Raw genomic sequence first — 27,835 nt, forward strand, 5'->3', positions numbered from 1 at the left:
CTGGGAAACTTTCTAGTTGCTCATGCAGCAGTGCCTCCTTTCTTGACCTACTCTCCAGTTCTCCAGTGCTCACAGGTGAGCCCAACAGTTACTGCTCATGATGGAGGCCATCAAGAAAAAGATGCAGATGCTGAAACTGGACAAGGAGAATGCTTTGGATCGGGCAGAGCAAGCGGAAGCTGAGCAGAAACAGGCAGAAGAAAGAAGTAAACAGGTAGGCACTGGCATTGATCTCTTTCACCTTCTGGTGAATAAAATGATGTCAGCTCCTTTTTTAGGCAGGGAGGACTCTTCTTCCCTATTTTCAATGGAGGGGTAAAAGACATCTGGGGTATCTGCCGAAGGTTAACGATGTGACCTTGTGAAAGTCAGTTACCTTTCAAAGCCAAGTCTGCTGGATTTAAGCAGGACCATCTTTTGGAAGATCTCAAAAAGGTGAAAGAAGCACCCCTTTTTCCTTAAATGGAGCCACAGGCATATTAGATACTGAATGTCAGTTATCTTAGATAAAAGCATAGCATGGCTTATCTATAAGACCACAGATCATGGGGTCACATCACGGGCCAAGGTCAAAGCATACAGTGTGGGGCATTAAGTTACATAGGTAACACAGAGGCTGGGCTCAGAGTTCTGTCAGGGCTTAATAGCTCAGGGTCCAAGATGGACCCTCTTGTGTATCTGTGTGTGACTCTCTGGGCTCTAACAGCTGGAAGATGAGCTAGCAGCCATGCAGAAGAAGCTGAAAGGGACAGAGGATGAGCTGGACAAGTATTCTGAGGCTTTGAAGGATGCCCAGGAGAAGCTGGAGCTGGCTGAGAAGAAAGCAGCTGATGTAAGTATTAGAGAAATGGGAAGAGTTTAATCTGCACATATAGATCGTGATGTTAATATATGACTAAATTGCAAACATATTTTGACGTATACTCACATACATCTCTGCATTTAACCACATGCTGGTATACTTTTGTAATGGCATATACTTTTTTTCCTCAAGATATGCAGAAATTTCACCCTTTTTGTTCCACTCTCAGTCCAGGGCTTATCTTTCCTGAGAATTGGACAAAAGGAAGGCACTCCAAATCCCGGCTGCTATCATTTATCCCACCCCTCCCCCATACCACATTCTTACTTTTGTGTTCAATGTTTGGCATGTAGATATGTGTATTAATAGGGAATCTCTCATCTCCCAACTACTCAACAAAGCCAGCTTGAATTTCACAATGGGACAAAGGACGTCACACTGACCCTAAACCTGTGTGGGTTATTTATGTTGGACAATTTGAACATCTGATCTCAAGGCACAGAATGCCATAGGAAATCTTGCTCATGGAATATCAAGGACTTCCTTAAGATTAAAAACTTCATTAGAAACTAAGAAGGCATTTTAGAGGGTAAAAGCATCACCACCAGACTTTGAGTCAGTTATTCAGCTTCTTGAGGAATGAATTTTCCCATTTGAGAAATGAGACACCTCCTAGTTTTCTACTTTATATTGCCCCCAATTGCCTAATACTTGTCATTGTCAACCTTGATGTTTGCCATAAAGATAACTGAGAGACTAGATAGGGAAACTTTCTTGGGAAAGAACTGCCATAAGAATTTTAACAGCAAGAGAAAAAAATTCCAGCATTAATGAAGATTTATATAAACTGAGTTGATAAAAAAGGGGACGCAATTTGAAAAACCACATTTGATTTGGAAAACAGCCAGAAGGAGAGTAGGCCACTCACAAATACTTTTAGATCCTTACACTTGGGCTCTTGACATTAGCCTTCTAACTCTTCTTTAGTTTTCTATCACTTTCAGTTGTCTTAGAAAATGGTAAAGGTTGACTACATGATGCCAGACATTAAAGACATAGAGTAGTAATATACATTATATAGACTTGGTGTCCAAATGTTTAGGCCACTGTAAACTATTAATTTTCCCTTCTTTGAAAACTGAAAGAAGCATGGGTTATTCCAATGGATTTGGGCAATTTTCTGAAATCTTTCTGGAATTGCCCCAGCCTAGGTAGTACATAGATGTATGGATCTCTCTGGTCCCAATAAATTGGCTTATGAATAGCACCTTTCGCAAACTGGAACAATTTCAGTTCAATAACATTTTTGTGACATGCCAGGTAGTATTATCTGGGTAAGTCCTTAGGTTGAACCCTAGTATGAGAGTTTAAAAAGAATAACTTTTAATCTTGGATTTTAGGAAGAATGACATAGAGGCCCTTGACAATGTATTAATAAAATGAAGGAAAAAATTCCTAACAATGAATTCCGTCTATTCTTAGCTGTCTTTCTCTTTCTTTCTCTCTCACACACTTCTCTATTTAGATATGATCTTTGCTGTTGTAGTAACCATCTAGTTGATTCTGACTAATGTTGTTGTTATGTGCTTGCAACTCACAGCAACCCCATGTATATAATAACTCTGAAACTTGCTCTATCCTGTGCCAACTTTACTGTCTCTGACACACCTACCCTCATTACCCCAGTCATTGAATTGGTCCAGCTCATTGATGGTCTTCCTCTCCTTCTCTGTCCCTCCATCCGTCCAAGCATGATGTCCCTCTCCAAGGACTGGTCCCTTCTTGCAACATAACCAAAGTATGACAGACAAAGCTTCAGAATTCTTGCCTCTAAGGAGCAGCTTGGTTCCACCTCTCCAGGATAAACCTATTTGTTCTCCTGGCATTCCATGGTATGTATATTTAATACTCTTTCTCCAGCACCATAGCTCAGAGGCATTAATTCTCTACCATCCTTAGTCATTGTCCTAACGCATAGCAAGCAATTGCAAAGACTATGGCCTGGATCAGGTGCACCTTAGTCTCCTTCAGACTGATGTCACTGCTGTTCAGTACTCTGGAAAGGTCCCTGGCAGCAGACTTTCCTGATGCAAGATTTTTGATCACGGAGCCAAGCAAACTGAAGCTGTTAACAATCCCATTCTCTCCACCATCTATGATGATGTTTCAAATTGGTCCAGTGGTAAGTATCTTTGTTCTCTTGATGTCGAGCTTCAATCCATATTAAAGGCTTCAGTCCTTGACTTTCTACAGCAAGCATCTGACTAATAGTGATCTTACATATAACAGAGCTCTACTTAGTGTGTTCATTTGAAAGCTTTCTCACATTTTAGAATCAACCAAAACACTTAAAAAATGTAAAATGTGGTACAAAACTCATTCATCTGCCACACCCCATTTCGCCTTACTAGCTGTTACAAGCCAGTTAACTGACTCTTTGAGATATATATAAATCTTTGAGGTATATATGAGAAGGACAGAGGAGGAAGGTTGTGGACAGGAGGTAAAAAGATCTTGTAAGGTTAAAGAAAACAAGAAGAAAATGCATCTTTTCTCAAAGCTGGGGTCAGCAAATTTGGGATTGTGGGCTAACTCCAGCTGTAGCCTGGTTTTATAAATAAGATTCTACTGGAATCTAGTCATGCCCAATCATTTACAAATACATCATGTCTATTAGTTAACTTCTCCCTACAAGGGCAATAGTTGTTGCCAAAGACTCTATGGCCTGCAGAAGTGAAAATATTTTCTACCTGATCCTTCACAGAAAATATTTGCCAACTCTGCTTTAAAGAGTTAAATTGGGGGGTTGGTGAGAAAGGTTAAAGAAGGAATGAGGTTTTTATGTGAGTTGGGAGAAAGTGCTAGAAAAAGAGGAGGCAATAGGTTTAAAGTCAATTACTCAGCTTTTCTAGGGCTGAATTTTCTTATTACTTATATACTCTTTTTCCACTTCATATTATCTTTCAATTACTAATTCTCTTCATTTTCAACCTTGATATTTTCCACAAAGGTGAGAGACTAGATAGAAAAGAGAGTTATGATCAGTATATACAATTTTATTTTAAGAGAGGGTGCTCTGCCTAACACATAGGAAGTTAACAGCTCTATCTTTCATTTTTTAAAAAAAGTACATAGATAATTAATTACTTTGGGCATGTTGCAAGGAGGGATCAGTCCTTGGAGAGGGACATCATGCTTGTGAGGGTGGAGGGACAGTACAAGAGAGAAAGACCCTCTATGAGATAGATTTATTCAATGACTGAGATAATGAGTGTAGGTGTGTCATATACAGTAGGATTGGCACAGGATAGAGGAGATTTCAGGGCTATTGTACACAGGGTCACTATGAGTCACAAGCGACTCGAGGGCACATAACAACAACGACAACCACAATAACAGAGAATATTGCCTTAATGAAAATGTAAGAGGAGGAGAAAGAGTGCACACTTATGCGTTCTGAGACGGCTGAGAAGGCTTACTTGAATGCACAGGATTTGCTAAAACTGAACACCTTAAGGGTGCAGTAAACTGAAGAGGATACTAAAATTAGCCCAAACTTTTTCTTTTCCAAGTATAAGGTCTTTTTAATGTAAGATTAAATCAACAACTTTCTAGAAAGTAACAAGAGGAAAGAGGAATGCAATTGTTAGGACATACTCATAATACCCTTTTATATGGGATAGAATGTGAGATAGTTGAGGAAAAGATGGTCAGGGAGGGATATTTACCCTGTTGATCTGTTGATGTATCATACATAGGTTACAAGAAAACAACAGCAGTGGTCTCCTTGCTGTCCATCCAACATGCTTTGAAAATTTTAAGAGGAATCAGCTCACCTGCTTCTCTGGATCATCTGTTCAAATCTACCAGTCTCAGGAATACAATGATGCACTTGACACCCCTTTGGTTTATGGAGGACAAAGAGGTCCTCCTCAGGCTCTTGCTCACTAAGGCGCAGGGAGTGCAATAGTGTTCCTGCTGATTAGCGCTCAGATGCAAATCTCAATTATACTATCATGAGCTCTCCAATCAGACTTCTCCTGAGCAAGCTGGAATCATTCTTAGACCATCATGTAGTATTTACAGAGGTTCAGCATTTTACTCTTTCTTCCCATTTCCTTTAAAATATCAAAGTTGGTTACCCAACTAAACAATTTATCTATTTGCGTAAGTGGATTTCCTTGAATAGTCTCATAATTGAGTATTTCCAAAAGGAGATTAAAGGCAGAGCCTCTGAAGGGAGTTTTCTCATTGAGGCCAGAATCTTTATTTTAGAGGTTGGGCTTCTGGATTCTAGACTCGACAGCACATAACAACAACAACAAAATTGCAGAGACATAGTTATCATTGTTACTTACTGTGGAGAAGAATACCACAAAAATCAGAGGAAAGATAATGTAATTCTCAAGTCTCTGCTATTTCTAGAAGTTCTGTGTGAAGAGCCTATAGGGATATTTTTAAACTTATAAATAGCTCCTTGTCATACTAGAAATAGAAGTGGCAGTGGAATTGGAACTAGTTATAACAGAATGAAGGTAAGCTCATTTTCACAGTACAATTTTTCTAGGCACTTTGTATCTTGCTGTTTATACTAAGGAGGTGGTAACACTGAATTATAATAGATTTCTTTCTAATAAAAATGAAGGAATATCTTTTCATCTACAAAAGAAATTGGAAGCAATGATTACCAAGTCCTGAATCCTTCAAGATTTAGGGGGATTGGCTGGTGAATATTGACTAAAAAGTAACAGGCACAGTACCCTAAACGGAATACTTAAATTGCTAACTGACCAAATAGAAAAGAACTTTGCCAAGTTGCTCATCTCTTCCATCCCGAAAGTTCCCGTCATTGACTTTCAGGAGTTGGGCGAGAACCTACCTGTGAACCTACCTACTTCGAAAGGAAGCTGCTAAGCAGGCTCCTTTGAAGTTGAGGCCCAGGAAGTCTCTTAGGCTTCTTACTTAGAATCTCTTTTTGGAGCCCGTTGTGAGATGGGCGGAAGCAGAGGCTTGTGGAGAGGCACAAAGCTTGTGGAGAAGGACACAAGGAACTCGAGGGTAAGTGGTAGCCCGTAAGTACTACAGGAGTGTGGGACCACCGAAGGACAGTAAAGACAGCACAGTACTGAACAATCTAACCCTTCAAAGGCAGCCTGCCAGGTCAGAGAGGTTAGACTACGACGCGCCTTCCGGTCACCATGGTAATCCTCTACCTTCCCAACCCCGCCCCCCTTTACTGGTCCAAGAAGTGGCCGCCTAGAGTCCCATCTAGCCCAGCCTCCGCTCTCACTCCAGTGGACGACGAGGGCGTGGTGTTTTACGTCACATCCTGGAGGCCAGTAAGTTCCGGTATTTCAGGGCGGAGCAGGCGGAAGTAGGTTGAGAGGCTGCTGCTACGCCGAGCGGAGGAGTTAGGAGCCGGAGCGTGAGCAAAAGCTGGGTGGACACCATGGCTGGGATCACCACCATCGAGGCGGTGAAACGCAAGATCCAGGTTCTGCAGCAGCAGGCCGATGATGCTGAGGAGAGGGCCGAGCGCCTCCAGAGAGAAGTGGAGGGGGAAAGGCGGGCCCGGGAACAGGTACGGAGAAGCAAAGGCGCACGAGGGAGGGGCAGGCGCTGAAACACCCTATATTTCGAATTGTGTCCCTTTGCAGCGGACCACAGTTTTTAGGGGCCAGCAGTATTGGAGATGAAGTTGGACCCTGGAGGATGTGTAGCTCCAATAGGACAGAAAGCAAGCATGGGGAAAAGGGTGGCTTGTGCAGGCAGGCTTGACCTTTGAAGGAATAGAGCCTCTACCGAGCTTGGGGAGTGGTTTTCCTCTTTCCTTTCAGCTCATTCATTCAGTCCCTCGAGCCAGGCGCGGCCATGGGAGGGGCTCAGCGGTCTCTCCTTCCCCCACTTCTCGGTGAAGGGGGAGGACTTTGCTCTAGAGGTTTCCTGCCCACGAGTACGAGTGGGTGAGTGCTTCTCTGGTCTAGGAGGGGCAGGGGGCAGGACCTCACCTACTGTGACAGGGGAGAGAGTGGCAACCGCCGGAAAGCCCCCAGCCTGGGCTGCTGGCAGCTTTTCCGCTCCCTCCTCCTGCTCAGGAAATGAGGCAGCAGTACAGTGAGAGGAAGCGCGGTGCCCTCCCTGAAGGAGGTTGAGGCCACAGCACCACCTCCCATCCTCCAGCCTGGGGCCCTTTCCTCTTATGGGGGAACCCTTGCAACTGCTGCATATGTGTATAGGTGTGAAGCGGGAGAGGATGAGTGGTACTTTCATATTAGTGCAAATCTAGGACTCACTTAACTTGTCTGGCCCTATCCATCATGACCTGTAAGGCAGCAACTTCTGCCAGATTTAGGCTTTTATTACTAAAGTGTGATCAGTGCAAGCTGAACTGGTTAAGAATACTTCCTTCAAGCAGAGCTGATAAGCAGGTGTATGTGACGGACAATCAGAGACTCCGGAGTGCCCATCTCTTTCAAGCTTTCTGGTTGACTGTCAATGTGGTGAACGGAGACAGAATACTAGTCCAGGGAACCCTAATAATGTTCCTCTGTTACATTCCCAAGAGTATCATCAAACAAAACCCATTGAATTACTGAGCTGAGAGTTGAAACATAAAATGCTGGAATAAACGGTGATTCTTGGGATTGATTGAGCTAGTTTTCTGTGTAGAGGTGGCTGTCAAGTTTTAATAACCCATGAGGTTTTCCAAGATCTAGGTTGCAGTCCAATGGATGGAACCTATCAGAGTTGAGAATTTTTAGAAAATCTAATGAAAGAATATTTTTGATTTATTGGTGCCCTTTTTTTCTCCCTTGGTTGATTCCTTTTCATTTTTAGTGTGGAACAGAGTGAGAAATGGCAGAAAGCTGCTTACCCATGGGCCCAATATTAGAATACTCACTTTTTGTAACTAGACATGGAAATGCTGGGGCTTGTTGACTTTCTTGTTCAGACACCTTTTTTTTACAGGTGGTAGTTTCCTTTATATTGTATGCCATCAACTTTTAATTTTCAATTCAAGTGAGATAGACTGGCAGGGTGATTCTTTATGACACTCTCTCATCCCCTTTGTTCTGGAAATCCTTTAAGGATTTCCATTAGCCTTATAGGATGAAGATGGCTCAAGCAACTAGCCTATCTATGGTAAGCTGCACTCTTGGACTCAGCATGTGTTTTAGACTTAGTCTTAGACTCCCTGGAGAAGTTTTGAAGGTGCTCTGGTGGCAATCTGCAGCCTACTGTGCTGCTAATTAAAAGACATTCCCTGGTAGTTCAAATCCAGTAGCAGCTCCTGTTAAGATTTCTGCCTTGGAAATTTGATGAATTGCTCTAAGTCATAACTGACTTGAGAGCAGTGAGTTACGTTATTGGATTAGTTTTAGAGTTGATGGTACTGTGAAAAACTATTATCATTCTACATTCTCCCCCAGGACTTAATACTTTCTAGGAAAAATTGGCTCCTTTTCCCACCTTTGGTTGACTTGACTAACAGACGTAGAACAAGTGCTTCAGATGTTTCTTGAGTTTTTCCTTCATTGCCAAATTTGTATACTGAACTGAGTTCTAGTGAGGAAGTACTAAGAATGGGGAAGTAAGTAGAGTGATAGTTAAATATTGAGCAGTATCTTAGGCTCCTAGCACGAGGGATTCTACTCTTGGCTTTCTGCTTTTGTGAACTTTATCCTCTCCTAGGGAGAGACAATAGTGGGAAGGGAGAGGGGTTCTTGGGCTACCTGCCTACCCCTCTTAGTGAGCCTCTCAGGGCATTCTGGTGCTGTGGTTTTGCAGGCTCCTTTCTCTTTTGGAGCCAGAAACTCAGCACACTTGTTTCCTAATGGTAGCTCATATCTTAGTTGGATTTTCACTTAATGTGATTACTTTGTGTGATGAACATCCAAGCCATCTTTACTGGGAAATGAGAGTCCAAAATTGAGACTTTGGGGTTGTTCTAATATCTAATATCTTTCTCTTTTGCTTTTGGCCTAGAAACTGACCTTTTGTAAATACTTTCTCAAATCCGCTTTCAATTTTGAGTTTCCTTTACACTTGTTGCTAAACATAAAACAGAAGACATATTTAAATGCACTCTTTTCCTTATTTAGTATTTTTCCTCCTCATTTCTCACCTAAGTTCTGTTTACGAATAAACATAGCAAAACATAGCAGTTTAATCAATTCTACGTATATGATGTAACAAAACTGATAATTCTCACCTTTCTATTCTTTCTGAGTTATTCTCTCATTAACGTAGGCTTCGTCCCCCTCACTCCCCAAAGTTCCTATCAAACCTTTCAAGTTGGCTCTTGTCAATTTGATCCCACAAAGATAGAACTTAAGGGGACATAGATTGTTAACAGCTTCAGCTTGCTTGGTTCCACAATCAACACTCTTGGCACCAGCAGTCAGGATATCAAATGACAATTGCTTTGGGGAAAAAAATCTCCTGTCAGGGACCTCTCCAGAGTGCTGAAGAGCAACAGTGTCAGTCTAGAGACTAAAATGTCCCTTATCCAAACCATGGTCTTCCCAGTTATTCACTATGCATCAGAGAGCTTGACGGTTACTAAGGATGATGGACGAATCAGTGCCTTTGCTGTGGCGCTGGAGAAGAGTATTGAACATACCATGTTCAGTGACTGCCAGAAGAACAAACAGGTATGACTTGGAAAGAGTGAAACGAGGCCACTCCTTGGAGACAAGGATTTTGAAGCTCAGTCTCACATATTGTTGGGCATGTTGCCAGGTCATTGGAGAAGACATCATACTTGGAAGGGTGGAGGGACAACACAGGAGAAGACGACCCTGGATGAAGTGGATTTGCTCAGTAACTGGGCTAATGGGGTAGGTGTGTTGGAGAAATGAGATTGACTCAAGATAGGGCAGGGTTTAGAGCTGTTGTACATAGAGTGCAGAGGACTCGATGACACATAACAATAATGCTCAAAATGGACCTTTATTAAAAATTTATTATTATTAATTTTAATGAAAATTTACAGAGATTTTGGATTTCCATTCATTCATTGTTGCACTTTTCTCCCTGCCCACCCCTCTCCTCCAGTTCATTCTTCTCTTTGAAAAGTAAAAGAAAAATTCTTTCCTTGTTATACAATCCCTCCCCGCTAGACCTTTTTTTGTACTTTATAAATTATTGTTCAGCTTAAACTAATTTCAGGGGATATTTTTGTTTAAAAAAAAAATTATACAACAGCAATAGTTTGATAGCTCCAGATAGTCTAACGTATTCTGTTCTGCATTTCCTCCTTTTTGATCAGCATTATTGTATGAAAATTCTTTGATGGAAATGTCCTATAATGGTAGTTAATTACAGAACTGAATATAGTTCTAGTTTCATGGCAAAGGAGGCAGTTCAGGAAGACAGCCACACATTCCGTAAACACCTATTCTGACTCTCCTTTATCTGTTGCTCTTGACTAGAGACCACCAATTGTGCCTTGAATGACAGCTTGTGAGCCTTTAAGGGTCAGACCCTATATAAAGAACTAGGAAGTAGAACAGAAACAATAAACACTATTAGGCCAATTAACTGGGATACCCCATGAAACCATGACTCGAAACCTAGGACTCAAATCCCTCTTTTTGGTTGCCATTGTAAATATATTTCACTCAAGTTTTACCCATTGTTTTTTTCAGTTGTACAACTAACTGCACGTAACAACAACTAACTGACAGCATTTATAGTAGTCAGCTATGCAAACCTACCCTCATCAATGTAATTTTTCAATCACTGACAGTCACAAAGATGGTGCCTCTCTGATGGTTCCAATCCACCAGCGGCTCCTTCAGAGAAAGAAAGATGGATAATCTTCGCCTATACAGTTTACACCTTGGAAAACTGCTGGAGGGTCAGTTTAGAGTCAACAGCAGTGAGTTGAATATCCCCTAATATTTCCCATTTTCTGATCTAAATTAAAATTTAGGAGTATTAGGAGATGAATGGGGAGTCTTGATTCTGACTAATCACAAATTCTTAACCTCTAGAGAGAGTTAGAATGTCTGATAGTGTGACTTGTTCATTTTTGTTGTTTGATACACCAAGCAACTGCCTTTATCACCTCCTTTGGTTTAGATTTGCTTTCCTGCTGCTTGCTTTTTTCTTTCCCCATAAGAGAGCACATATCTCACAAATAGCCCTTTGCTCTGAGTGCCTCTGCTTAGACTCCACCTTTGTTTACTCTGGGGCAGATAGCTCTACTGCCTTCCTTCCAACTTGCCTCTCCCTCCCCTTTGGTGAAATTTAAATTCCCCAAGGACACAGTATCTCCCCAGACAGATAACGTTTGTGAGCACAGTGAACTGGAGCAGTTCTTGACTCACGGGGTAGAAGCCCAACTTTTCTACTGCTTTCTTTTGAATTTCATCTGTAGCTTTTGTCCAAAAAGAGAAACCCTGGAGTGTCTGAATGCCAGATTTAAGCTAATCCCTTTCTGTCCTTGACCCTGATCTGCCTGAAAACACCAGCATCCTGTCAGTTGTAGTGTGCCATCTATGTGCAACTGAATTGTCATTGGGTCCCCTCCCACTCCTCACCCCCTATTTTAGCTTCCTGGACAGTGGAGAATTCTGTTACTTGAAGGATCTCAGGATGTACTCTCCAGGTAGGCATAGGTGGGTCACCCTGAAATGTCAAAACTTTATCTGGGCATGTTAAATTTCATGAAAAACTTTAAGCTTTAATGTTTTTAGGACCATAGGTGTTCTGGTCTGGAAATTCCCATTTAATTTTCTAGGTGCAACTTTATTGCCTTGAAAGAGAAAGGCATTGTGTATAGATTTTGACATGAAAGAAAAGTTAGGTTGTCTTTGCATACTCATTTAAACAAAGTATCAGATTTTTATTTTCAGGCTTTTGTTTCATTTTAATGGGAGCTGTCCACTCTGTACGAGAAAAGGGGGTGAGAAATGTGATTATTTGGGGCCCCCCAGTCTCTAAAGCTTTTTCTGGGCTCTTTCTCTGGGTTGTGCTTTTCGTACAGACTTATTGGTATGGGCATGCGCATATGAGGGCAGCATGTGAGGGCAACGGGATGTTTTCTCCTCTCTTTTCATCCTTGCGAAGAATGCTATTGTTAATGTTGATTTGTGGGAGAAACTGCCGGAGCCCGCTTATTGCCATGGAACTGGTATACCCCGCCCCCATAGCCTGTTATCTTTTATTGCGGTTTGGGTAACTACTAATTATGTTCCATTTGCCATTTTTGAGCTCTAGACATCTCAGGGAAAGGGATCTGTTGTATGGCAGGGTTTCTCATCTGTAATCTTGACTGGACAGCCTTGCTGGACTTGTGAAGTGAAGGGTATTATATCCAATGACACCGATTTTCCTAGAAAAAGATATTATCTTTGTAGTGACTTGGATACTATATATAGAGACAAATGGTTTTTATAGATTTCACTATTTCCACTTAGGAGTCTTAATGATTTTTCCCATTGCAGTAGCCTAGGGGTTAGATTGTACCCCTCCTCCAACTAGTCTCTTGAACTATTTGAATGTGGAAATTTTTGTGCTAAATAACCTGAATTTTAAAAGGAGTCTTTTGGACTATGTCTCTTCCCCATAGGGGTTGGTGGCCCAGATTATTTCTCTGGCTCCCACCCGACTGCCAGGAGGAAATCAGGGCAATAGAATTCAGGCACAATCTGGGTTCTGGAAGGGAGATCATGTTCATTAGGCACTTTGATAAACATCTGAACTGTGTGGTATGCAGGGCAGATTAAATTCTTGTATGGTTGTGCCTGTCAGCATACCTGCCACCCTAAAGGTGTGGAAATAAAAGGATGGCTTTAAAAGAGTTCATTTAAAAGAATTCATTCATGTGTGGGCTGCCACTTTCTTTCTCTGCTTATTATTTTAGTACCAGGTAGGAGCATGAAATTACTTGGGTACTCTCTGTACTCTAGAGAGGGTGGTCATAAGTTGCATTGGAGGGTGACTCTCAGGGGATAACTAAAAGAATAGAAAGGACAACTCAGACATGGAGAAAACAATCTGTTTTTTCTCAATTTTTCTTCCTTTTTTGGTAATGTCACCAAAGCAAATAATTTTGATAAAGAAACTCCTTTTTGACAGTTTTTTTAAAAAAATGTCATTATTTTTTGTGTGTACCGTCAAATCAGATCTGACTGATACCGGAGGAGATTGTTCCTCCTTCTCCAGCAGAGCATCTGGCCGTGTACCTCTGAGATTGCAATGCAGTTTCTTGCCACTAGGCCGGCAGAGCTCGCCGACAGTTTTTTTTTTTTTTTTAAAAAAAACAACTTTTAGGTGCAAGTTGAAGAAATAAGTACCCCACATTTCCACATTGCTTTCCAAAATAGAACTATTCTGAGTGAAAGTATTTCTTTGTCTAGTCATCCTTCAGGGGAGTTCTGGTGGCCTAGTGAGTAAGGAGTTGCACTGACAGTCCAAAAGTATGTGGTTCAAATCCCCACCAGTCTAGTCTCATGTCATTAACTGCCTTTCAAAACTAGCATCTCAGCTATGGTTTTGGTTCTGGCTTGATGGTACACCACAATAGGAAGTCATCTGTCTGGTATGTTAAGGTAAGATAATCAGAGGATTACTACTTGGCTAAACAGGTAAACAACAACCCCTCCTTAAAGTCAAGTGTAAGCAGAAAGAACCATTTACTAGTTACTTTTTCTGACTTCAGTGTGTTCAGGAATTTGAACTGAATCCAGAAAGTATGTGGTGCTGCCACTGACTAGGCAAAGGAAATTATTTTTAAAATACCCTTCCTGTGGAACATGTGGGATTTAGTTGATGGGAAAGGGAGGAGATAGAAAATACCATGTCTGCTAGTATCTGAAGGTATCTGAATCTGAGATAAGATGGATTCTATTCTGCTAGACTCTGTCCCCTTCATCATTGCTGTTGTTGTTAGGTGCTATCAAGTCAGTCAAAACTCATAGAGACCTTGTGAACTGATAGCTCTGAACTTTGCCCTCTCCTGTGCCATCCTCATCATCTCTGGTATACATTAGAACATTGTTCCAGTCACTGTGTCAGTTCATCTTGTTGTGGTCTATTCTTCCCATTTTAGTTCTGTTTCTTCTCACCATGCCTGCTACTTCTCCCCTCTATTTTTTAATTCAAATGTAGGCTGAGGCTGAGGTGGCCTCCTTGAACCGCAGGATCCAGCTGGTTGAAGAGGAGCTGGACCGAGCTCAGGAACGCCTGGCCACTGCCCTGCAAAAGCTGGAGGAGGCAGAAAAGGCTGCTGATGAGAGTGAGAGGTGTGTGGAGGGTCCTTGGCGGAGTATGGATTTCAAAAGAAATTCACAGTGGCTCTAAAATTCCTTTATAAGCCCATAATAATCTCTTTTACAGACTCTTCTGTTCTAAATATTCTCTCCCCTTGAAGACAGGATATATTACTTAGACTTGACCCTTTTGTAATTGGTGTATTCTATAAATTGACATAATGAGCCCTCTCTCAACTGTGGATCTACTATTGGAATCACTTTTGTGGTGGGCAGCTTTGAAGAGAGATACCTGGAAGGCTGGATCCACCTCCATTTAATTAAGCCTTGATCCCACTTCTGTTTAATTATGATAAGGACCTGGGATTTTATTTTTTTAAATTTTAATTTTAAATTCCATTGTGTGTGGCCAGAATTAAGAACCATGATCCTTAAATCATAACTGATCTTTAGAAATGGTTCTTACCACCTGTGTGTTAAACTAGAACATAGGTACATAACTACTTTCTAGGATTGGCCCAGGGTGCTTCAGAATTTTAAAATGTCCTGTTGGGAGTACATTAGCACAGTGCAACTGTGAAAATTCATACCAAGATACAGCAATTAAGGGGGGAAATGGTGGAGAGGTGAGGGAATTAGAGACTTTGCATATCCGTATAAAACATTTCCAGAGGTGGTATGACCATAATGAGTAGGGCTTGGTTTTGGGACTTGCCTTATGCCCCTAGATCATAAATATTTTCAAGTAATACTATATAAGCCCGTAGTAACTTCTTTTGCGGAATTTTTTTTTCCCTCTGTTTTGGATATTTCTCTCCCTTTAAAGATAAACAAGAAAGTCCTGTGACCTTTTTGTAGTTGACATCTTTTGTAAATTGACCAATTTGCCCTCCAAAAATAGATAATTTTGAGCAAAGTAAAGTAGAGGAATAATTTCCTGTAGAGAATATGCAGTAATAAATACTTTTAAGCAGCAAGCAAAAAAGTAATAGGGTTTAAAGTGGCCAGACCGGGCCCCTTAGAATGGAGCTGATGACTAGCACCACAGCCTGTTAGCACCACATTTATCCTTATTGTTTCTGGCAGAGGTATGAAGGTTATTGAAAACCGGGCCTTAAAAGATGAAGAAAAGATGGAACTCCAGGAAATCCAGCTCAAAGAAGCTAAGCACATTGCAGAAGAAGCAGATCGGAAGTACGAGGAGGTAAGGTACCTTCTTTTCTTCCCTTTCTTTTGAATTAGGCAAGGCTCCTGCACTGAGGCATTCATAAGATGGAGATAATGCCTTCTTTACCTCACTGATGTGCAGCCTGGGTCTTTTTTGGTAGGTGGCTCGTAAGTTGGTGATTATTGAAGGGGACTTGGAGCGTACAGAGGAACGAGCTGAGCTGGCAGAGTCGTGAGTATCTTGCCTCCCGAGTCTATCATACCACTTTGTCCCTTCCTTTCTGGCTTGGGCACTAATGTGAATAAACGAGCATTCCTTTTACCTTGTTAAATAAGGCCTTAAGGGTGGAAGCTGTTGTGTATTAATGTGTTGGTTTTTTAAAAGACGCTACAGCAAATGGCTCTGGGCTTTCCAACTCATCCTTTTATTGGTGACAAATGAAACTTCCTTATTTGAGAGGATGCTATAAATTGAGGAGAAATAAAAGACTTTCTTTTTTAGGTGGAGTACAGCTCACTGAAAGGCCCTACTGGACCCTTCTACCTGGGGGTCTGTTTCTCCTTGAGCCATTGAAGTTGTTCTGACTTAAGAGCTGGTCTCTGTACCATTTTGCCAATCTGCTGGGGAACTTCAGGGATGGACAGGATATTAACTGCCACCCCATTGTCCCTCCTGGGCCTTGTATAACAAAGTCCGTGCTGGTGCATACATACTTGTGGTTCCTTTGCATTCCCCTTTCCCAGACATGCCATATCATCACCATGGTGATGTTCTCTTTCCATATTTTTTTTGTTTTGTCCTTTTTTGTTCCCTGTTTTGCTGCTTGTTTTCTTGCTGTGTTCCCTTTTGACCTTTTCTCCCTCCCCACAACCTGGCTTGCGCCATTCCCATGACTATCACTAACAGCCGTTGCCGCGAGATGGATGAGCAGATCAGACTGATGGACCAGAACCTCAAGTGTCTGAGTGCTGCTGAAGAAAAGGTACTAACCATTAAACCCGCAGAGAGGTTACATGTACGGTGTGGTTTCGTTTTTGTTTTGCAGCTACCTCCCCTCCACTGGTTGGTTTGTTGCGTGCTTTCTCATCTCTTCATGGAATGCTTCATTTCTCTTCCACTTACTTGGCATTTTCATCTCTTTTTTTCCCCCTAGTCGCTTCAACTGCCTCTCCACAGGGTCTCTCCTTCCCTTGGGTGATTTTGGGGGGGACTATTAGGGTTGGGCACCCATTCCTACCTCCATTCCAGGCAGCAGTTCTACTTTGTTCCTGGTAGTAATTTCTCTCAAGTGTTCTTTTATTGATACCCCAGCATTCTGAGTCTTAGCTCTGAAGGGTCCAGCTCCTCACGTGCTCTAGTAGAGGGAGGAGGGTTGATACTTGCTCAGATTACCCGGGAACTTCTCTTCCCCAGGATGTCTCTCAGCTCCCTCTACGTATAGGTTCAATTCACGTCTATGTGTGTCTCTCTCCTTTTTTTTTATTCTCTTCCTTTCCCCGTTTCTTCTCCTGCAATATTTAAAATATTCACAGTAAGTGTTCTGAGCTGGAGGAGGAGCTGAAGAATGTCACCAACAACCTCAAGTCTCTTGAGGCTCAGGCGGAGAAGGTAGGGGCTGGTCTGTGAAAGTGACAGGCTTTGGGGCCTGGGCCCAGCTCTGCCCTTCATGAAAGGCTAGAGGTACTTTTGTGTAACACTGTGAGAAGTGCTCTCTTATGTGCCTTCTCTTTATCCAGATTCTGGACTTTACTGTGCTGTATGTAGCTTTTGATTGCTTTAGTTAAAGTAACTTTATGGTCTCAGGTGACAAGAAGTGTCTCCTTAGGTTGATACTACTATTCTAAAGGCAATAACCATGGGCCCTAAGGGACAAATTCTAGCAGACAAATAGGAGCAACAAGTAGAATCAGGTGTGAGACCTAATGAGCAATCAAAGAAGCTGACTTCTCTGTACCTTTGAACTGTCTTGGCCATTTAGCCTTGAGGTGTCACTACTCCAGTTCATTAAGCAGAAGGAAAAACACCTCCCTGGGTAGTTCTGGTTTAGGTAAAGCTTAGGTCCATTTAGAAAACAGAAGTTAAGAATCAGTATTTGAGTATATGATGGTCCTAAGTACATAGATTTATAACATTTAAAGATCTGTTATACAGAAATGGGCCTCACTCTTTACTGGATCACTCAGTACAATTAACTCAGAGAGGCTATGTGAATAAAAGTGAATGTCAGTGTGTAGGGAGGGGGTACTGTAACTGGATAAGTTTGGTCTGAAATTTCTATTTTACTTGTCTTACAGTACTCTCAAAAAGAAGACAAATATGAGGAAGAGATAAAGATTCTTACGGATAAACTTAAGGAGGTGAGTTGAAATGGTTGTAGAGCAGGACTCAAAATAGTGAAATTAGAGCTTAATGTGGATTTAGATTGATTGACTGACTTTGGTTCTGAAAGGTCCAGAACATGGAAGAAATAGACATTGTTCTCTTGTCTTCCCCATATCTGATTCTGATTTTAATTTTTCTCCAGGCAGAGACACGTGCTGAATTTGCTGAGAGATCAGTAGCCAAGCTGGAAAAGACAATTGATGATTTGGAAGGTATGGAACCTGGGAGAGTGATTAAAATAGACACATAGAATGGAAGACCTTGTCCACTGATTATTAAGCTCTTTTCTTGGACAACAAAGGGAGTTAATAGTGACTGGGCAAGAGTCTTGTGCCCTGCCCTATGGCACAGTTAGGTGAAGTGGATCAAACTCTAAAATTGGATTTTTATAATTAATCTTTTCTTTTTAGAAAAGTCACCTACTTCCCTTTGAAGAGACTGGTAACTACTGCATTTATTACCAGTCTAATACTCTTAAAACGCTAGCTGTTGGATTGAATTGGAAGCCGTATTTCAGAAGGCAGTACGTTTGCCTTGTGTCACTCAGTGACTGCTCATGTCAATCTTGCTCCCCATTCAAGTTGTGAGAATTTCCCCAAGATCGGAAGCTGTGCAGTGACTACCTCAGAACTGATCAATACCAGTGACTTTCTAAATATTTCCTGTCCACACAGTTTGGCAACTGTGGTTAGCCTGCCAAGGCAGCGTGTACTTTGAGAACTCTTGAGACTTGTTTCTTTAGAGCACTTTGGGTGATTGGATAGTCTTAATGTGGGAGAATTTGGAGAAGCAATTCATGATGGAAACAAAGGAGCCAAGAGTGATTAATAGTCGCAGCTTCTAGGCAGAGAGGATGGTCCTGGATATTGATGTGTGGAAATAGAAAAGAATCCCCTTTGTATTCTCATTCAGTGGTTATCATTTAATAGGAGGAAGTGACCTAATTGGGTGGGAGTTGAATCCTCCTGTTAATAAAAATTTCTAGTTATGACTGTTCGCAGATTCTCAACTCTTGCTTGCTGCAACCACTTAAAGGTAGTAAGAAGTCTAGCTGGTCCTAGAGGGCAGTGGATCTGAAATGAAAGCAGCGAATCATAGCTGCTACTGTAGGCGTCTAACTGTGGTACTGAGCTCCAAGGTCATACTTTTCCTATTTTCTAATGATTCCCTCTCTCCATCTGCTTCTGATACCTTTCACTTTATCCCCTTGTTCATCCCTGTGGTTCCTGTGCCTGCCCAGATGAACTCTATGCCCAGAAACTGAAGTACAAGGCCATTAGCGAGGAGCTGGACCACGCCCTCAATGACATGACCTCTATGTAACTATCTGACAGCAGAGTGGGAGTGGGCTCCTGGCTTGTGGGTGACTGGGGGGACAGGCTATGCGCAGTGTGTTTTGGCTTTATACTCTGGGAGTTAGAATCTACTTTTACCTTCAAAACATTGGTGCTGGTTACTGGTTTGGCAAAAGCTGGGGAAGCATATAATACTGAGTCAGTGGTGGAACCCTGATAGAGATAAAGAGGTAGCTGTAAATGTTAAATATTTTCTATCCTTTGTCTCATCATTATTCCAAGCGTCATTTTTTGAAAGGGACAAAGAAAGAGAATCCACAGTGCCAGTGATTTGGGCCATAACAAAATATTGAGACTTCCTGGGTATTTTGTGTCCTAAACTTAATGTTTAGGGAGATACCCAAGATAGGATACTACCAAATATTACCTAAGAATCAGACTGAGCCCCAGAAGCAAGCCAAGTGGTAATCAGCACCAAAGGGAGTTGTTGGGACCTTCATCTGTTTGCTGTGGATCCCTGAACCTTCATGCTAATCTACCTCTTTATTTTTCCCCACTAACTCTGAAAACTGTACTGTCACTTGGCTGTACTAGCTAGCCTTTCCCCAGCCCCCAAATCATCCCTGCCCTCTTCTTCCTTTTTCTCCCAAATACGCTGTCTGGATTGATGCGAGGCCTTCTTACCTAGAGTCTCCTTCTTACTTTTTCATACAGATAACAATCACCGTTTCTGCCCTGTTCTGGATCTGCCCCCCTTGCTTCGGGGGACCCAACACCCCACTCTCACTCTGGATTCCATTTGGGCCAGCCTAGCTGGTCCCCAAGGCGTTAAAATGAGTTGGGGACACAAAACAATTTGTGTTCTCTTCCATCCACCCTAAATTAAAATGTTAAGCTGCCAGAAGCCTCATGCCACCCTGCATTTGTGTCACTGTCAGATCTGCTTTCCCTAAGAAGGAACCGTGGGGGTGTGGGGAATAGCTATTACAGGTCTCCCCTCCTCTGACTTACGTAATCAGAGCCACTTTTGTGTGTGTCTTTTTTTTTCCCTTGACATCAAGCCAGCTGATCAGAGTGTGTCAAAATGGTAGATAGCAGAAAGTTCTTATATTGGGAACTCTAGTCTCAATTCTTCAGATCATCTGAGTGTTTTACACATTCCAGGTTCTTAAATCATCCTACCTATAATGTTTCTGTCCCCTTCAGAAATTGCCCTCCATTGAAACAGTATGATTGAGAGGTCACAAAAGTACCCTTTTATCAGTGGTTCAGATGGTGTGCCACAGAACATCTATTGGACCCAATGTATGATATTACTGGAGTGGACAAAAGATAAAATCTAGATCACTGAGATCATCATAATGGGATTTCTGATAGTTTTGTGCGTCTTTAAACCCTTACTACATATTTGAGGCCTGTTAGTATTTTGCTAGTGCATGCTAGTGGGCAGTAAAACAACTAATAAATGGTTATTTATTTGGGAAGACTAAAATAACCAATCATGCATATTTCAATTTTTGTGAACATGGTGAAATATTACATACATAAATACATATATACATGCATCTGGTAAATGCTAGTACACTACAGTTATTTCATATTGTGGAATATATCAGAAACCCCTGTTTCAGTTTATACAGCAGGAATCATTTTAGCCTGGGTAATGTACCTATTAGTTATGCTTTCAAAGTACCCAAGTGTTGTCCACTTAGTACTTAAGTGTCTCAGCAAAGTACGATTTAAAACTTGTTTTTCTTTTGTATAACTGCAGCTAGGTAAAGAAAGATGTTAAAATCTTAAAATTTTAGATTTTCCATAAAATTCAGATTTCCTTCTGACGTAAACCGTTTTCTTCATATCATGTAGCCTTCAAGATTAAAATACAGATTCATTAAGTTCAGTTGCCATTTTTTAGAATCTGTAAGGCACAGGGTATTAAGATAGGAAGATTAAGATCAAAGATGGAGGCACAGCCCTACCTACTGTCAAGATGTTCAAAATCTAATAAGAGAGAAATTGCATCAAGCTAAACATACTATGTGATAAATACCACAAGAAGCAGGAAAATTATTCCATCGGGGGTGATTAGAAAAGACTAATGACATGAGCACATAATATCTTAAAAGTTGCCTCTTCATTTTCATTGAGTTCCAAAAGATTGGCTATTTGACAAGCAGAGTTTGGCCGAGGGATAGTGGATATTGATCAAAAAGAATTGAAAGGACAAAGTATAGAGATGGGAAAGAAGACACATGGCTATAGAGATAGATTAGCCGGTAGGAGGGTACTAAAGTCAAACTGAAGGGTTTTACATTTTATTTTTGGTGGATAGTAAGGATACTTATTAAAGCTCAAAGGTTAGAGACTTTGAATAGGTAATACGGTATCTTCAAGGTTTGATATGATGATTCCCCTCCCCCCAGTGTTCATTAAATTATATGTAGCAAATAAAAGTTCACATTCATATTACCTAAAATCTCACATATTATTAGCAGTAAAGGTGCCATATGATGGGGAAATAACGATTGGGCCATTCTTGCATATTAGGGTCTGCACTAGGGTAACAGTAGTAGCAAGATGACACAAGGAATACTGAAGGGCTTGGCTGCCACATGGGAGGAGGAAAGTCAAGGATGATGGTTTAAGCCATGAAAAATGATGATATTAGAGATGTAGAGACTGCTTAGATTAGGAAAGCTGGGGACAGTTGAGAAGAATGTAAATCTGAAAAACTGGCAGAAATCAAAGTAAAAAAAAATACCGAGATTAGGGCATCTATAGAGATGGCAGGCAGTTTTGTTTATGGAAGTAAATAAAGCACAAGAGGGGGTTTGTGTGTGTACACACACACAGTAAATAAAGCACAAGAGGGGGGTTGTGTACACACACACACACACACACACACACACACGTAAACAAGAACCTAAAAGCACAAAGGCAGATACATAATGGTGAAGCAAGGAGAAAGTCTGTGCAAAGAGAAGGTCAAATGGAACTGGTTAGAGAAATTGAAGAATGCATTACTTTGGTTATGTTTACATTGAGAGTTGAATGATTTCTGGTGGTTCTCAAAGACAACAGACGAGTGCAGAAGGAAGACAATGGGATGGGACATTCATTGATACTTAGTGTTCTGCAGCTGTGCTGTCCAGTATGATAGCCTCTAGCCACATATGGGAGTTGAGCACTTAAAATGTGGATAATGTGGTTGAAGAACTGAACTCTTCCAACTTTTTAATTTAAATATTCACACGTAGCTAGTAGCTTTGAGTATTTAATAGGTGAAAGGAGTAGTCTTTGGCACAGAGAAAAGCTGCTTAAAAAGGGAGTGTATAAGATAATGGATAGAGATTGGTGAAAAGGTGAACTCCTATTTTTCCCCATGGATGTGATTAGTATGAACAAGGATAGGGCTCAGCAAACCAGGGTAATAGAGTGAAATATGAAATACTGTCATGCTGAATGCACTCTTTGATTTAATGCCCTAGATCTTTGCAGAAACTATCCTGTGTTATTTGAGCTTTGACTAACTATGGAATGGGGTCAAGCATCCTTAATAATCTCAGGGCGAAGCACTTCTAGGTCAAGAATGATGTGTTAAGTTCCCTTCTTCCCTTTCTTGTTAACCATTGTTAAGACGAGGAGTAAAACATGGTTGGAGCCTTCATTATCTAATGGTGCTGAGTGGTTATGTTGAATAGCTTTCGATTACTCCCACTCTGATCTTTCCTTTTGGAAAATACTGGTTGAATATTTCTAGCATTAAAATTAAAGAGGAAGTGAAAAATAGAAGCATAATTAGTTAAACCTTTCCTTCCTCCATTCCCTGGAGGTTAAAAGATGAGTTTCTTTACTCTGAAGCTCCCACTTCCTATGACAGAATGGAATTGGCCTGATTCAGACCAATGAACCTCAAGATATCTAGCATCGATGGAATAGGGCATGAGTGAAAGAAATAGCAGACCAAATAGATTCTCTGCCACACTTGAATATTTTTTATTTTTCTGTTCTTTGGGACCCAAGAACTTAGAGCTAATGAGCTGGTTCTTGATCTTGAATGTACAAGGAAGTTCAGAGTCCTTACTAAATTGAAGGTCAGAAAACTCCATTTGTCTTCCAGAGCTCATGCAGTTCTCAGAGAACTCTTAACTGCCTAACATTTAGTCAGGCATCAAAAATATTCATTGCCCTATTTCTTCCCTAAATAAAACAAAACTTTCATTGGCTAAAATGTTTCTGATAACAGCTCCTTTGCCAAGATAGGAACAGAAGTCACACCACAATTAGCTGTAGATACTACAGAAAAGCCAGGTTGCACATGGGATCTGTATATAAGACCATTTTCATAGAAAGTATTAAAAACTTGTCAGAGTCATATTGATGAATAAGATTAGACCCAATCTAAGAAAGACCTCATGGGGTGGGGGTTATGGTGGCTTAGTGGTAAGGAGTTGCACTACCAATTCAAAGGCATGCAATTCAAATCCACCATTTGCTCCATGGGAAAAAGATGCGCAGCTTGCTCCTATGCACTTTAAAAACTTGAAAAAACCTGCTGGAGGGTCTACTATGAAGGGACAGTAGTACATAACAAGACCTCATGGAACTTGCGGACTGATACAGTGCTTTCTCAGTTGTAGACTTTAGGTATTCAGGGTGGGACAGTTCTTGATTGTACAAAGCTGTCCTGTTTATTGTCTCTTGATTAAGAAATAAATTTTTAGAGGGAGGGCATTAATAGCCAAAATCTGCCCCTATTTTCAGATATGCAAAGGGCAATACTATTATTGTCAAGAACTCCTTGGCTTAGTGGGAAGTACAATTTTTAAAAATCATGCTAGTTCTAATCCGTAATATATCTCTTTTTGCCTACTTCGTCCTAGTCTTTTTGTTTCATTTTGTTGTGGGGTGTTTTTTTTTTTTTTTTGTTTGTTTTTTCAAGAAAAGCACAGATATACTCATTGTTTTAATAATATATATATAAGGTGGAAATACTGGGACCATGAAGGCCCTGAGCTTTTAGGTAGAACCAAGAAAACCTTAGGCCAGAAAGCAAGGTAGCTGAGTGATGCCCACAGTCATCCCATGGTGTGGTTGATTTTAAGACAGGAAGGTATTTTTTCAGACCCTAGTGGAGCCTTAGTGGAGTACTACGTAATATGTCTGGTTTCTAACCAAAACATCAATAGTTAGGATCTACCAGACGCTCTTCATGAAAAAGACAGGGAGTCTCCCACAAAGATTTATAGCCTCAGAAACCACGCTGACGGTCCCTGTGAGTCACACTTAACTCATTGGCAGTGGATTTAAACATAATTGAAGTTGAGACCATTTTGGAACAGACTGTAAAAACAGACAGACTTGATTATGAACCTCAGAGGTTGATACTAGGAGTAGGTAAGACCATCTCTCGTCTTCCCTCTCTGTGCTGGTCATCGGGATTATTTTTTTATTATTATTATTTGTGTGTGTGTGTGTGTGTGTACACTGTCAAATCAGATCTGACTGGTACAGGAGGAGATTGCCCCTCCTTCTCCGGCAGAGCATCTGGTGGATTTGAACCAGTCATAGGGATTTAGATCTCCACAGGTTGCTAAGGTCATTCCAGTTAGGGTTTAATTTTTCTCACAGAGTGATCATGTGCAGCAGTGGCCATATATGACTAGGGTTTCTAAGATTGTCTTGGCCTTTTTCTTAAGGTTGAAACATAGCTTCTGTGGTTTCACTTATCATAACCATATTCAAGACAAGAAGGAAAGCAGAAGTTTTGCTAGAAGCCTTCAGTCAGCTAGCCCTTATACCTCATTGGTTAGAACTTGATCATATCATCACCCCCAGCTGCAGAAGCAATTGGGAAAGACAAGATAGTCTTTCCTAATTGGTTTAGACCAGTAATTTGCCAGGGATTGAGCATTCCATTAAAGGAATCCTAGTGACATAATGTGTAACATAGACTGTTAATCAAAGGTTAGCAGTTCAAATCCACAAACTCCTCTGGGAGAAAAATAGGCAGCAGTTTCCTCCTATAAAGATTTTTAGCCTCAGAAACCAGTGAAGGGTTTCCGTGAGCCAGCACTTAAATAGAGTGCAGTGGATTTGGTTTGTTACACATTGTTAACCCTAACAGGTTTGAAGTTCTCTTAGAAAAGGTTAAAAAAAACCAGCTTGCTTAATGGGCCACTAAGAGAAGTCTCTCACCCAATACCCATAGCAACAAATACAAGAAAGGTCAGAAATTGAGTGGTCAGGGATATGTATCCCAGTTGACCTTTGATAGGGAGCTTTGATGGCATTGTTCATAGAAAGTTGTGCTTCTAACCCAGAGGCTGCGCTTTCCTAGTGGTTCAAATCCACTCGTAGGGAGAAAGATGGGCAGTCTCCTGTAGCAGTGTAGCTTTGGAAGTCCAGTGTGGAGGGTCAGCTATGAGTGAGAATTGACTTAGTGAGTGACCTTTAATAATGTGTTAAATGTTTTTACAGAAGACTGTTCACTTGGGGTTTTTCCCCAAACTTGGATTATTGTAAATTAATTTCTTCTATGCCAACTGCATTCCTTCCTTTGCCCTGTTCAGTTTATCACCATTTCTTAATCTAAGAAATAAAAACTGAAGACTTTATTTTTTCTTTCCCTCAAAATATTGTCCTATCAGCATATTAGTCTAAATTTTAATTCATTTGACATTCTTCCAGTGGTCTGGGCATCTTTCCACAAACTGACTGACTCTTATTGCCCCCTGTCCGAATCCTCCTTGCTTCCACCCTGCCTTACAGATGCATGTAAAACATACCAGCTAGTTAAAAGACTCAAAATTTACTTCTGGTGCTCTACTAACCTCCCCTTTTTCTTTTTCTCCTCCTCTTTTTCCTCTCCTCTTGTTTTCCCTCCTTTCTCTTGCTGCTGCAGAGCGTCTCTACAGCCAACTTGAGCGAAACCGCGTGCTTTCTAATGAGCTGAAGCTAACGCTGCATGATCTGTGTGACTGACGGGCAGGGCTCACTGATGCCCGTTAAACCGAGCTAACTGCTCACATCACTGACCTGGACCCCAGCAAAAAAAGCTGATGCCTTTTTTAAAGTTACTTTCCCCCTAGCAAACCGTAGCATTAAGTTGTTTTTCATATGGGGCACTTAGAATATTAACTGACTCTTTCTGATGTATTTTCTTTCTAAAAGCTTTTTCTAAGTGGATTTTCTCAGCATTGTAAATTTGAGACAGTAAATACATGTGTTTCTATTCCTTTTCTAGAAAGACATGATGGGTTGATAGAGGGATCTTAGAGAGTTAAAGTGCTAATAACACTGGAAAATTTTGTCTTTATCCATATTTGTTCTTTGACTTATACCCTGACTGCAGGATATGTTCCCTTGCATGGATGTTTTCTAACAATAAAAGGACTGACTTGACAAGATGTTGTAACTGCTTTAAGGGATGGGCCTTTCCTCCTGACTGGGTGGAAACAAAAGGAAGGGAAGGAAAGGGATATAGGCTATGAATATGGATCTGGTTACAGTCCTCTGAGTTGAAAACTTGTCTTCCCATCCTCCTTAGAGCGATTAGTTGTTGCTTACTGGGAAGATTAGATTCTTGTGCTGTTATACCAGTAGGTTTTTTCCTCTGACATTCTCCCTCTAGCTTTGTGTTTCATTGCTTGTAACTCTACTACAGGCTAGTTCTGGGCAGAAAAGGAACATAAAAACCAACTGCTACTAAGCCAGTTCTGACTCAAGACCACTCCATAGGTATTAGAGTAGAACTGTGCTCCTTAGGATTTTCAATGGCTGATTTTTCTTCAGAAGTAAATCACCAACCCTTTCTTCCAAGGTGTCTGTGAACTCAACCCACCAACCTATTGATTACCAGCTGGGTGCTTAACTGTGTACACCACCAGGGACTTTTGTATAGTAGCTCTGCAAAAATACGAGTTAACATTTTGCTAAAAAATATGTGTGTCTAATGTTCTTGGTTTAGTTTTGTTTAGGTATTCGTTGAGTTAGTTGTAGGGGCTCTTTTCATTTCCCTAACCATTATTCCTTTCTTCTCTTACTTTTGGGAGAGAGCCTATGGCACATGAAGATCCTTCTGTGCTCTTTTCAAGTTGAGGTGCTGGTGTCCTACAATGTCGAAATAATGCCTATCTTTGTTCTTAATGGTCAACCCCCAAGTGAGCTATTTCTAATAGGCATTCTTTTGTGGGTAAAGCCTGGACGAGTTGATGGCTAAAGTTTAAAGCCTACTCCTTCAGTGACTGAAAGCAGAAAGCTTTGGTTGGTGTGAGAGAGAGGAAATGACTGATAAGGGCCCCCAGCTCCCTCCCCTAGGAAACACACCAGCACCTGCAACTTGAGTAAGCTGGCCTGCAAAACTGAATATGCTCATTTCAGTGGCTGAGAAGTAGCTGCTTTTTTAGTCTGCAGCTACCCTACATACAAGCAGAGTCTCAGAGTGGGGAGAACTTGAAGTTTGCTTCTAGTTTGTGTAACCTTTTCTCCTTTACCCCCCAATTAGATAAACTGAAATGCACCAAAGAGGAGCACCTCTGTACACAAAGGATGCTGGACCAGACTCTGCTTGACCTGAATGAGATGTAGAGCACCCCAGTCCCGCCCTGCCGCTGCTCCTCCCCTTGACCCCGACTCTGCCTGAGGCCAGCCCACTCGAAGCTGACCTTTAAACTGAGGGCTGATCTTTAACTGGAAGGCTGCTTTCTCCTCTTGCCGTCCACCCTCCCCTAAATCATGTTTGTTTTGTGTTTTGGGTTTGTTGGATGTTTTTTTGGGTTTTTTTTTCCCCTTCTGCCAAACTGTCTCTGCCTCGCCCCAGAGATTCCAACTGGGTTAAAGGCTGTGCACCTTTGGGAACAACATTTAAGGGAACATGAGCATAGTGCAAGTGTCTTTAAAAGCATGTTGTGATTTACACATTTTGTAATCACTTTTTTGTTTAATAGCCATTTGCAAAACATTCCAA

General features: G+C 41.2%; 1 protein-coding gene across 11 annotated transcripts; it reads left to right on the top strand.

The window, feature by feature from the left end:
- Window positions 1–19: 19 nt before the first annotated feature.
- Window positions 20–27,456, top strand: TPM3 (tropomyosin 3). Of its 11 annotated transcripts, XM_006895851.1 has the most exons (10): window positions 20–214; window positions 707–832; window positions 13,922–14,055; window positions 15,109–15,226; window positions 15,351–15,421; window positions 16,723–16,798; window positions 17,485–17,547; window positions 17,715–17,784; window positions 18,813–18,891; window positions 19,582–19,768. In XM_006895851.1, exons 1-10 carry the CDS (start codon window positions 98–100, stop codon window positions 19,583–19,585), a joined length of 858 nt encoding a protein of 285 aa, XP_006895913.1. In that variant the 5' UTR covers window positions 20–97; the 3' UTR covers window positions 19,586–19,768. The 11 variants fall into 11 exon arrangements, with proteins under 11 accessions (XP_006895913.1, XP_006895914.1, XP_006895916.1 ...); XM_006895852.1 differs by lacking the exons at window positions 16,723–16,798; window positions 18,813–18,891; window positions 19,582–19,768 and adding exons at window positions 16,097–16,172; window positions 27,374–27,456 and having other exon boundaries at window positions 101–214; XM_006895854.1 differs by lacking the exons at window positions 18,813–18,891; window positions 19,582–19,768 and adding an exon at window positions 27,374–27,456 and having other exon boundaries at window positions 101–214.
- Window positions 27,457–27,835: the final 379 nt, after the last annotated feature.

Source organism: Elephantulus edwardii, unplaced genomic scaffold, assembly GCF_000299155.1.
Source record: "Elephantulus edwardii isolate Elephantulus edwardi_28Jun2011 unplaced genomic scaffold, EleEdw1.0 scaffold00176, whole genome shotgun sequence".
Classification (NCBI taxonomy): domain Eukaryota; kingdom Metazoa; phylum Chordata; class Mammalia; order Macroscelidea; family Macroscelididae; genus Elephantulus; species Elephantulus edwardii.

What these genes read in the sequence shown, in the direction of transcription:
- TPM3 (XM_006895851.1), top strand. Translation starts at nt 98, where the DNA reads ATGATGGAGGCCATCAAGAAAAAGATGCAGATGCTGAAACTGGACAAG. An exon ending in CGAGCTGAGCTGGCAGAGTC is followed by an intron (nt 15,422 to 16,722) that starts GTGAGTATCTTG and finishes AAATATTCACAG; the next exon opens with TAAGTGTTCTGAGCTGGAGG. An exon ending in GACAATTGATGATTTGGAAG is followed by an intron (nt 17,785 to 18,812) that starts GTATGGAACCTG and finishes GTGCCTGCCCAG; the next exon opens with ATGAACTCTATGCCCAGAAA.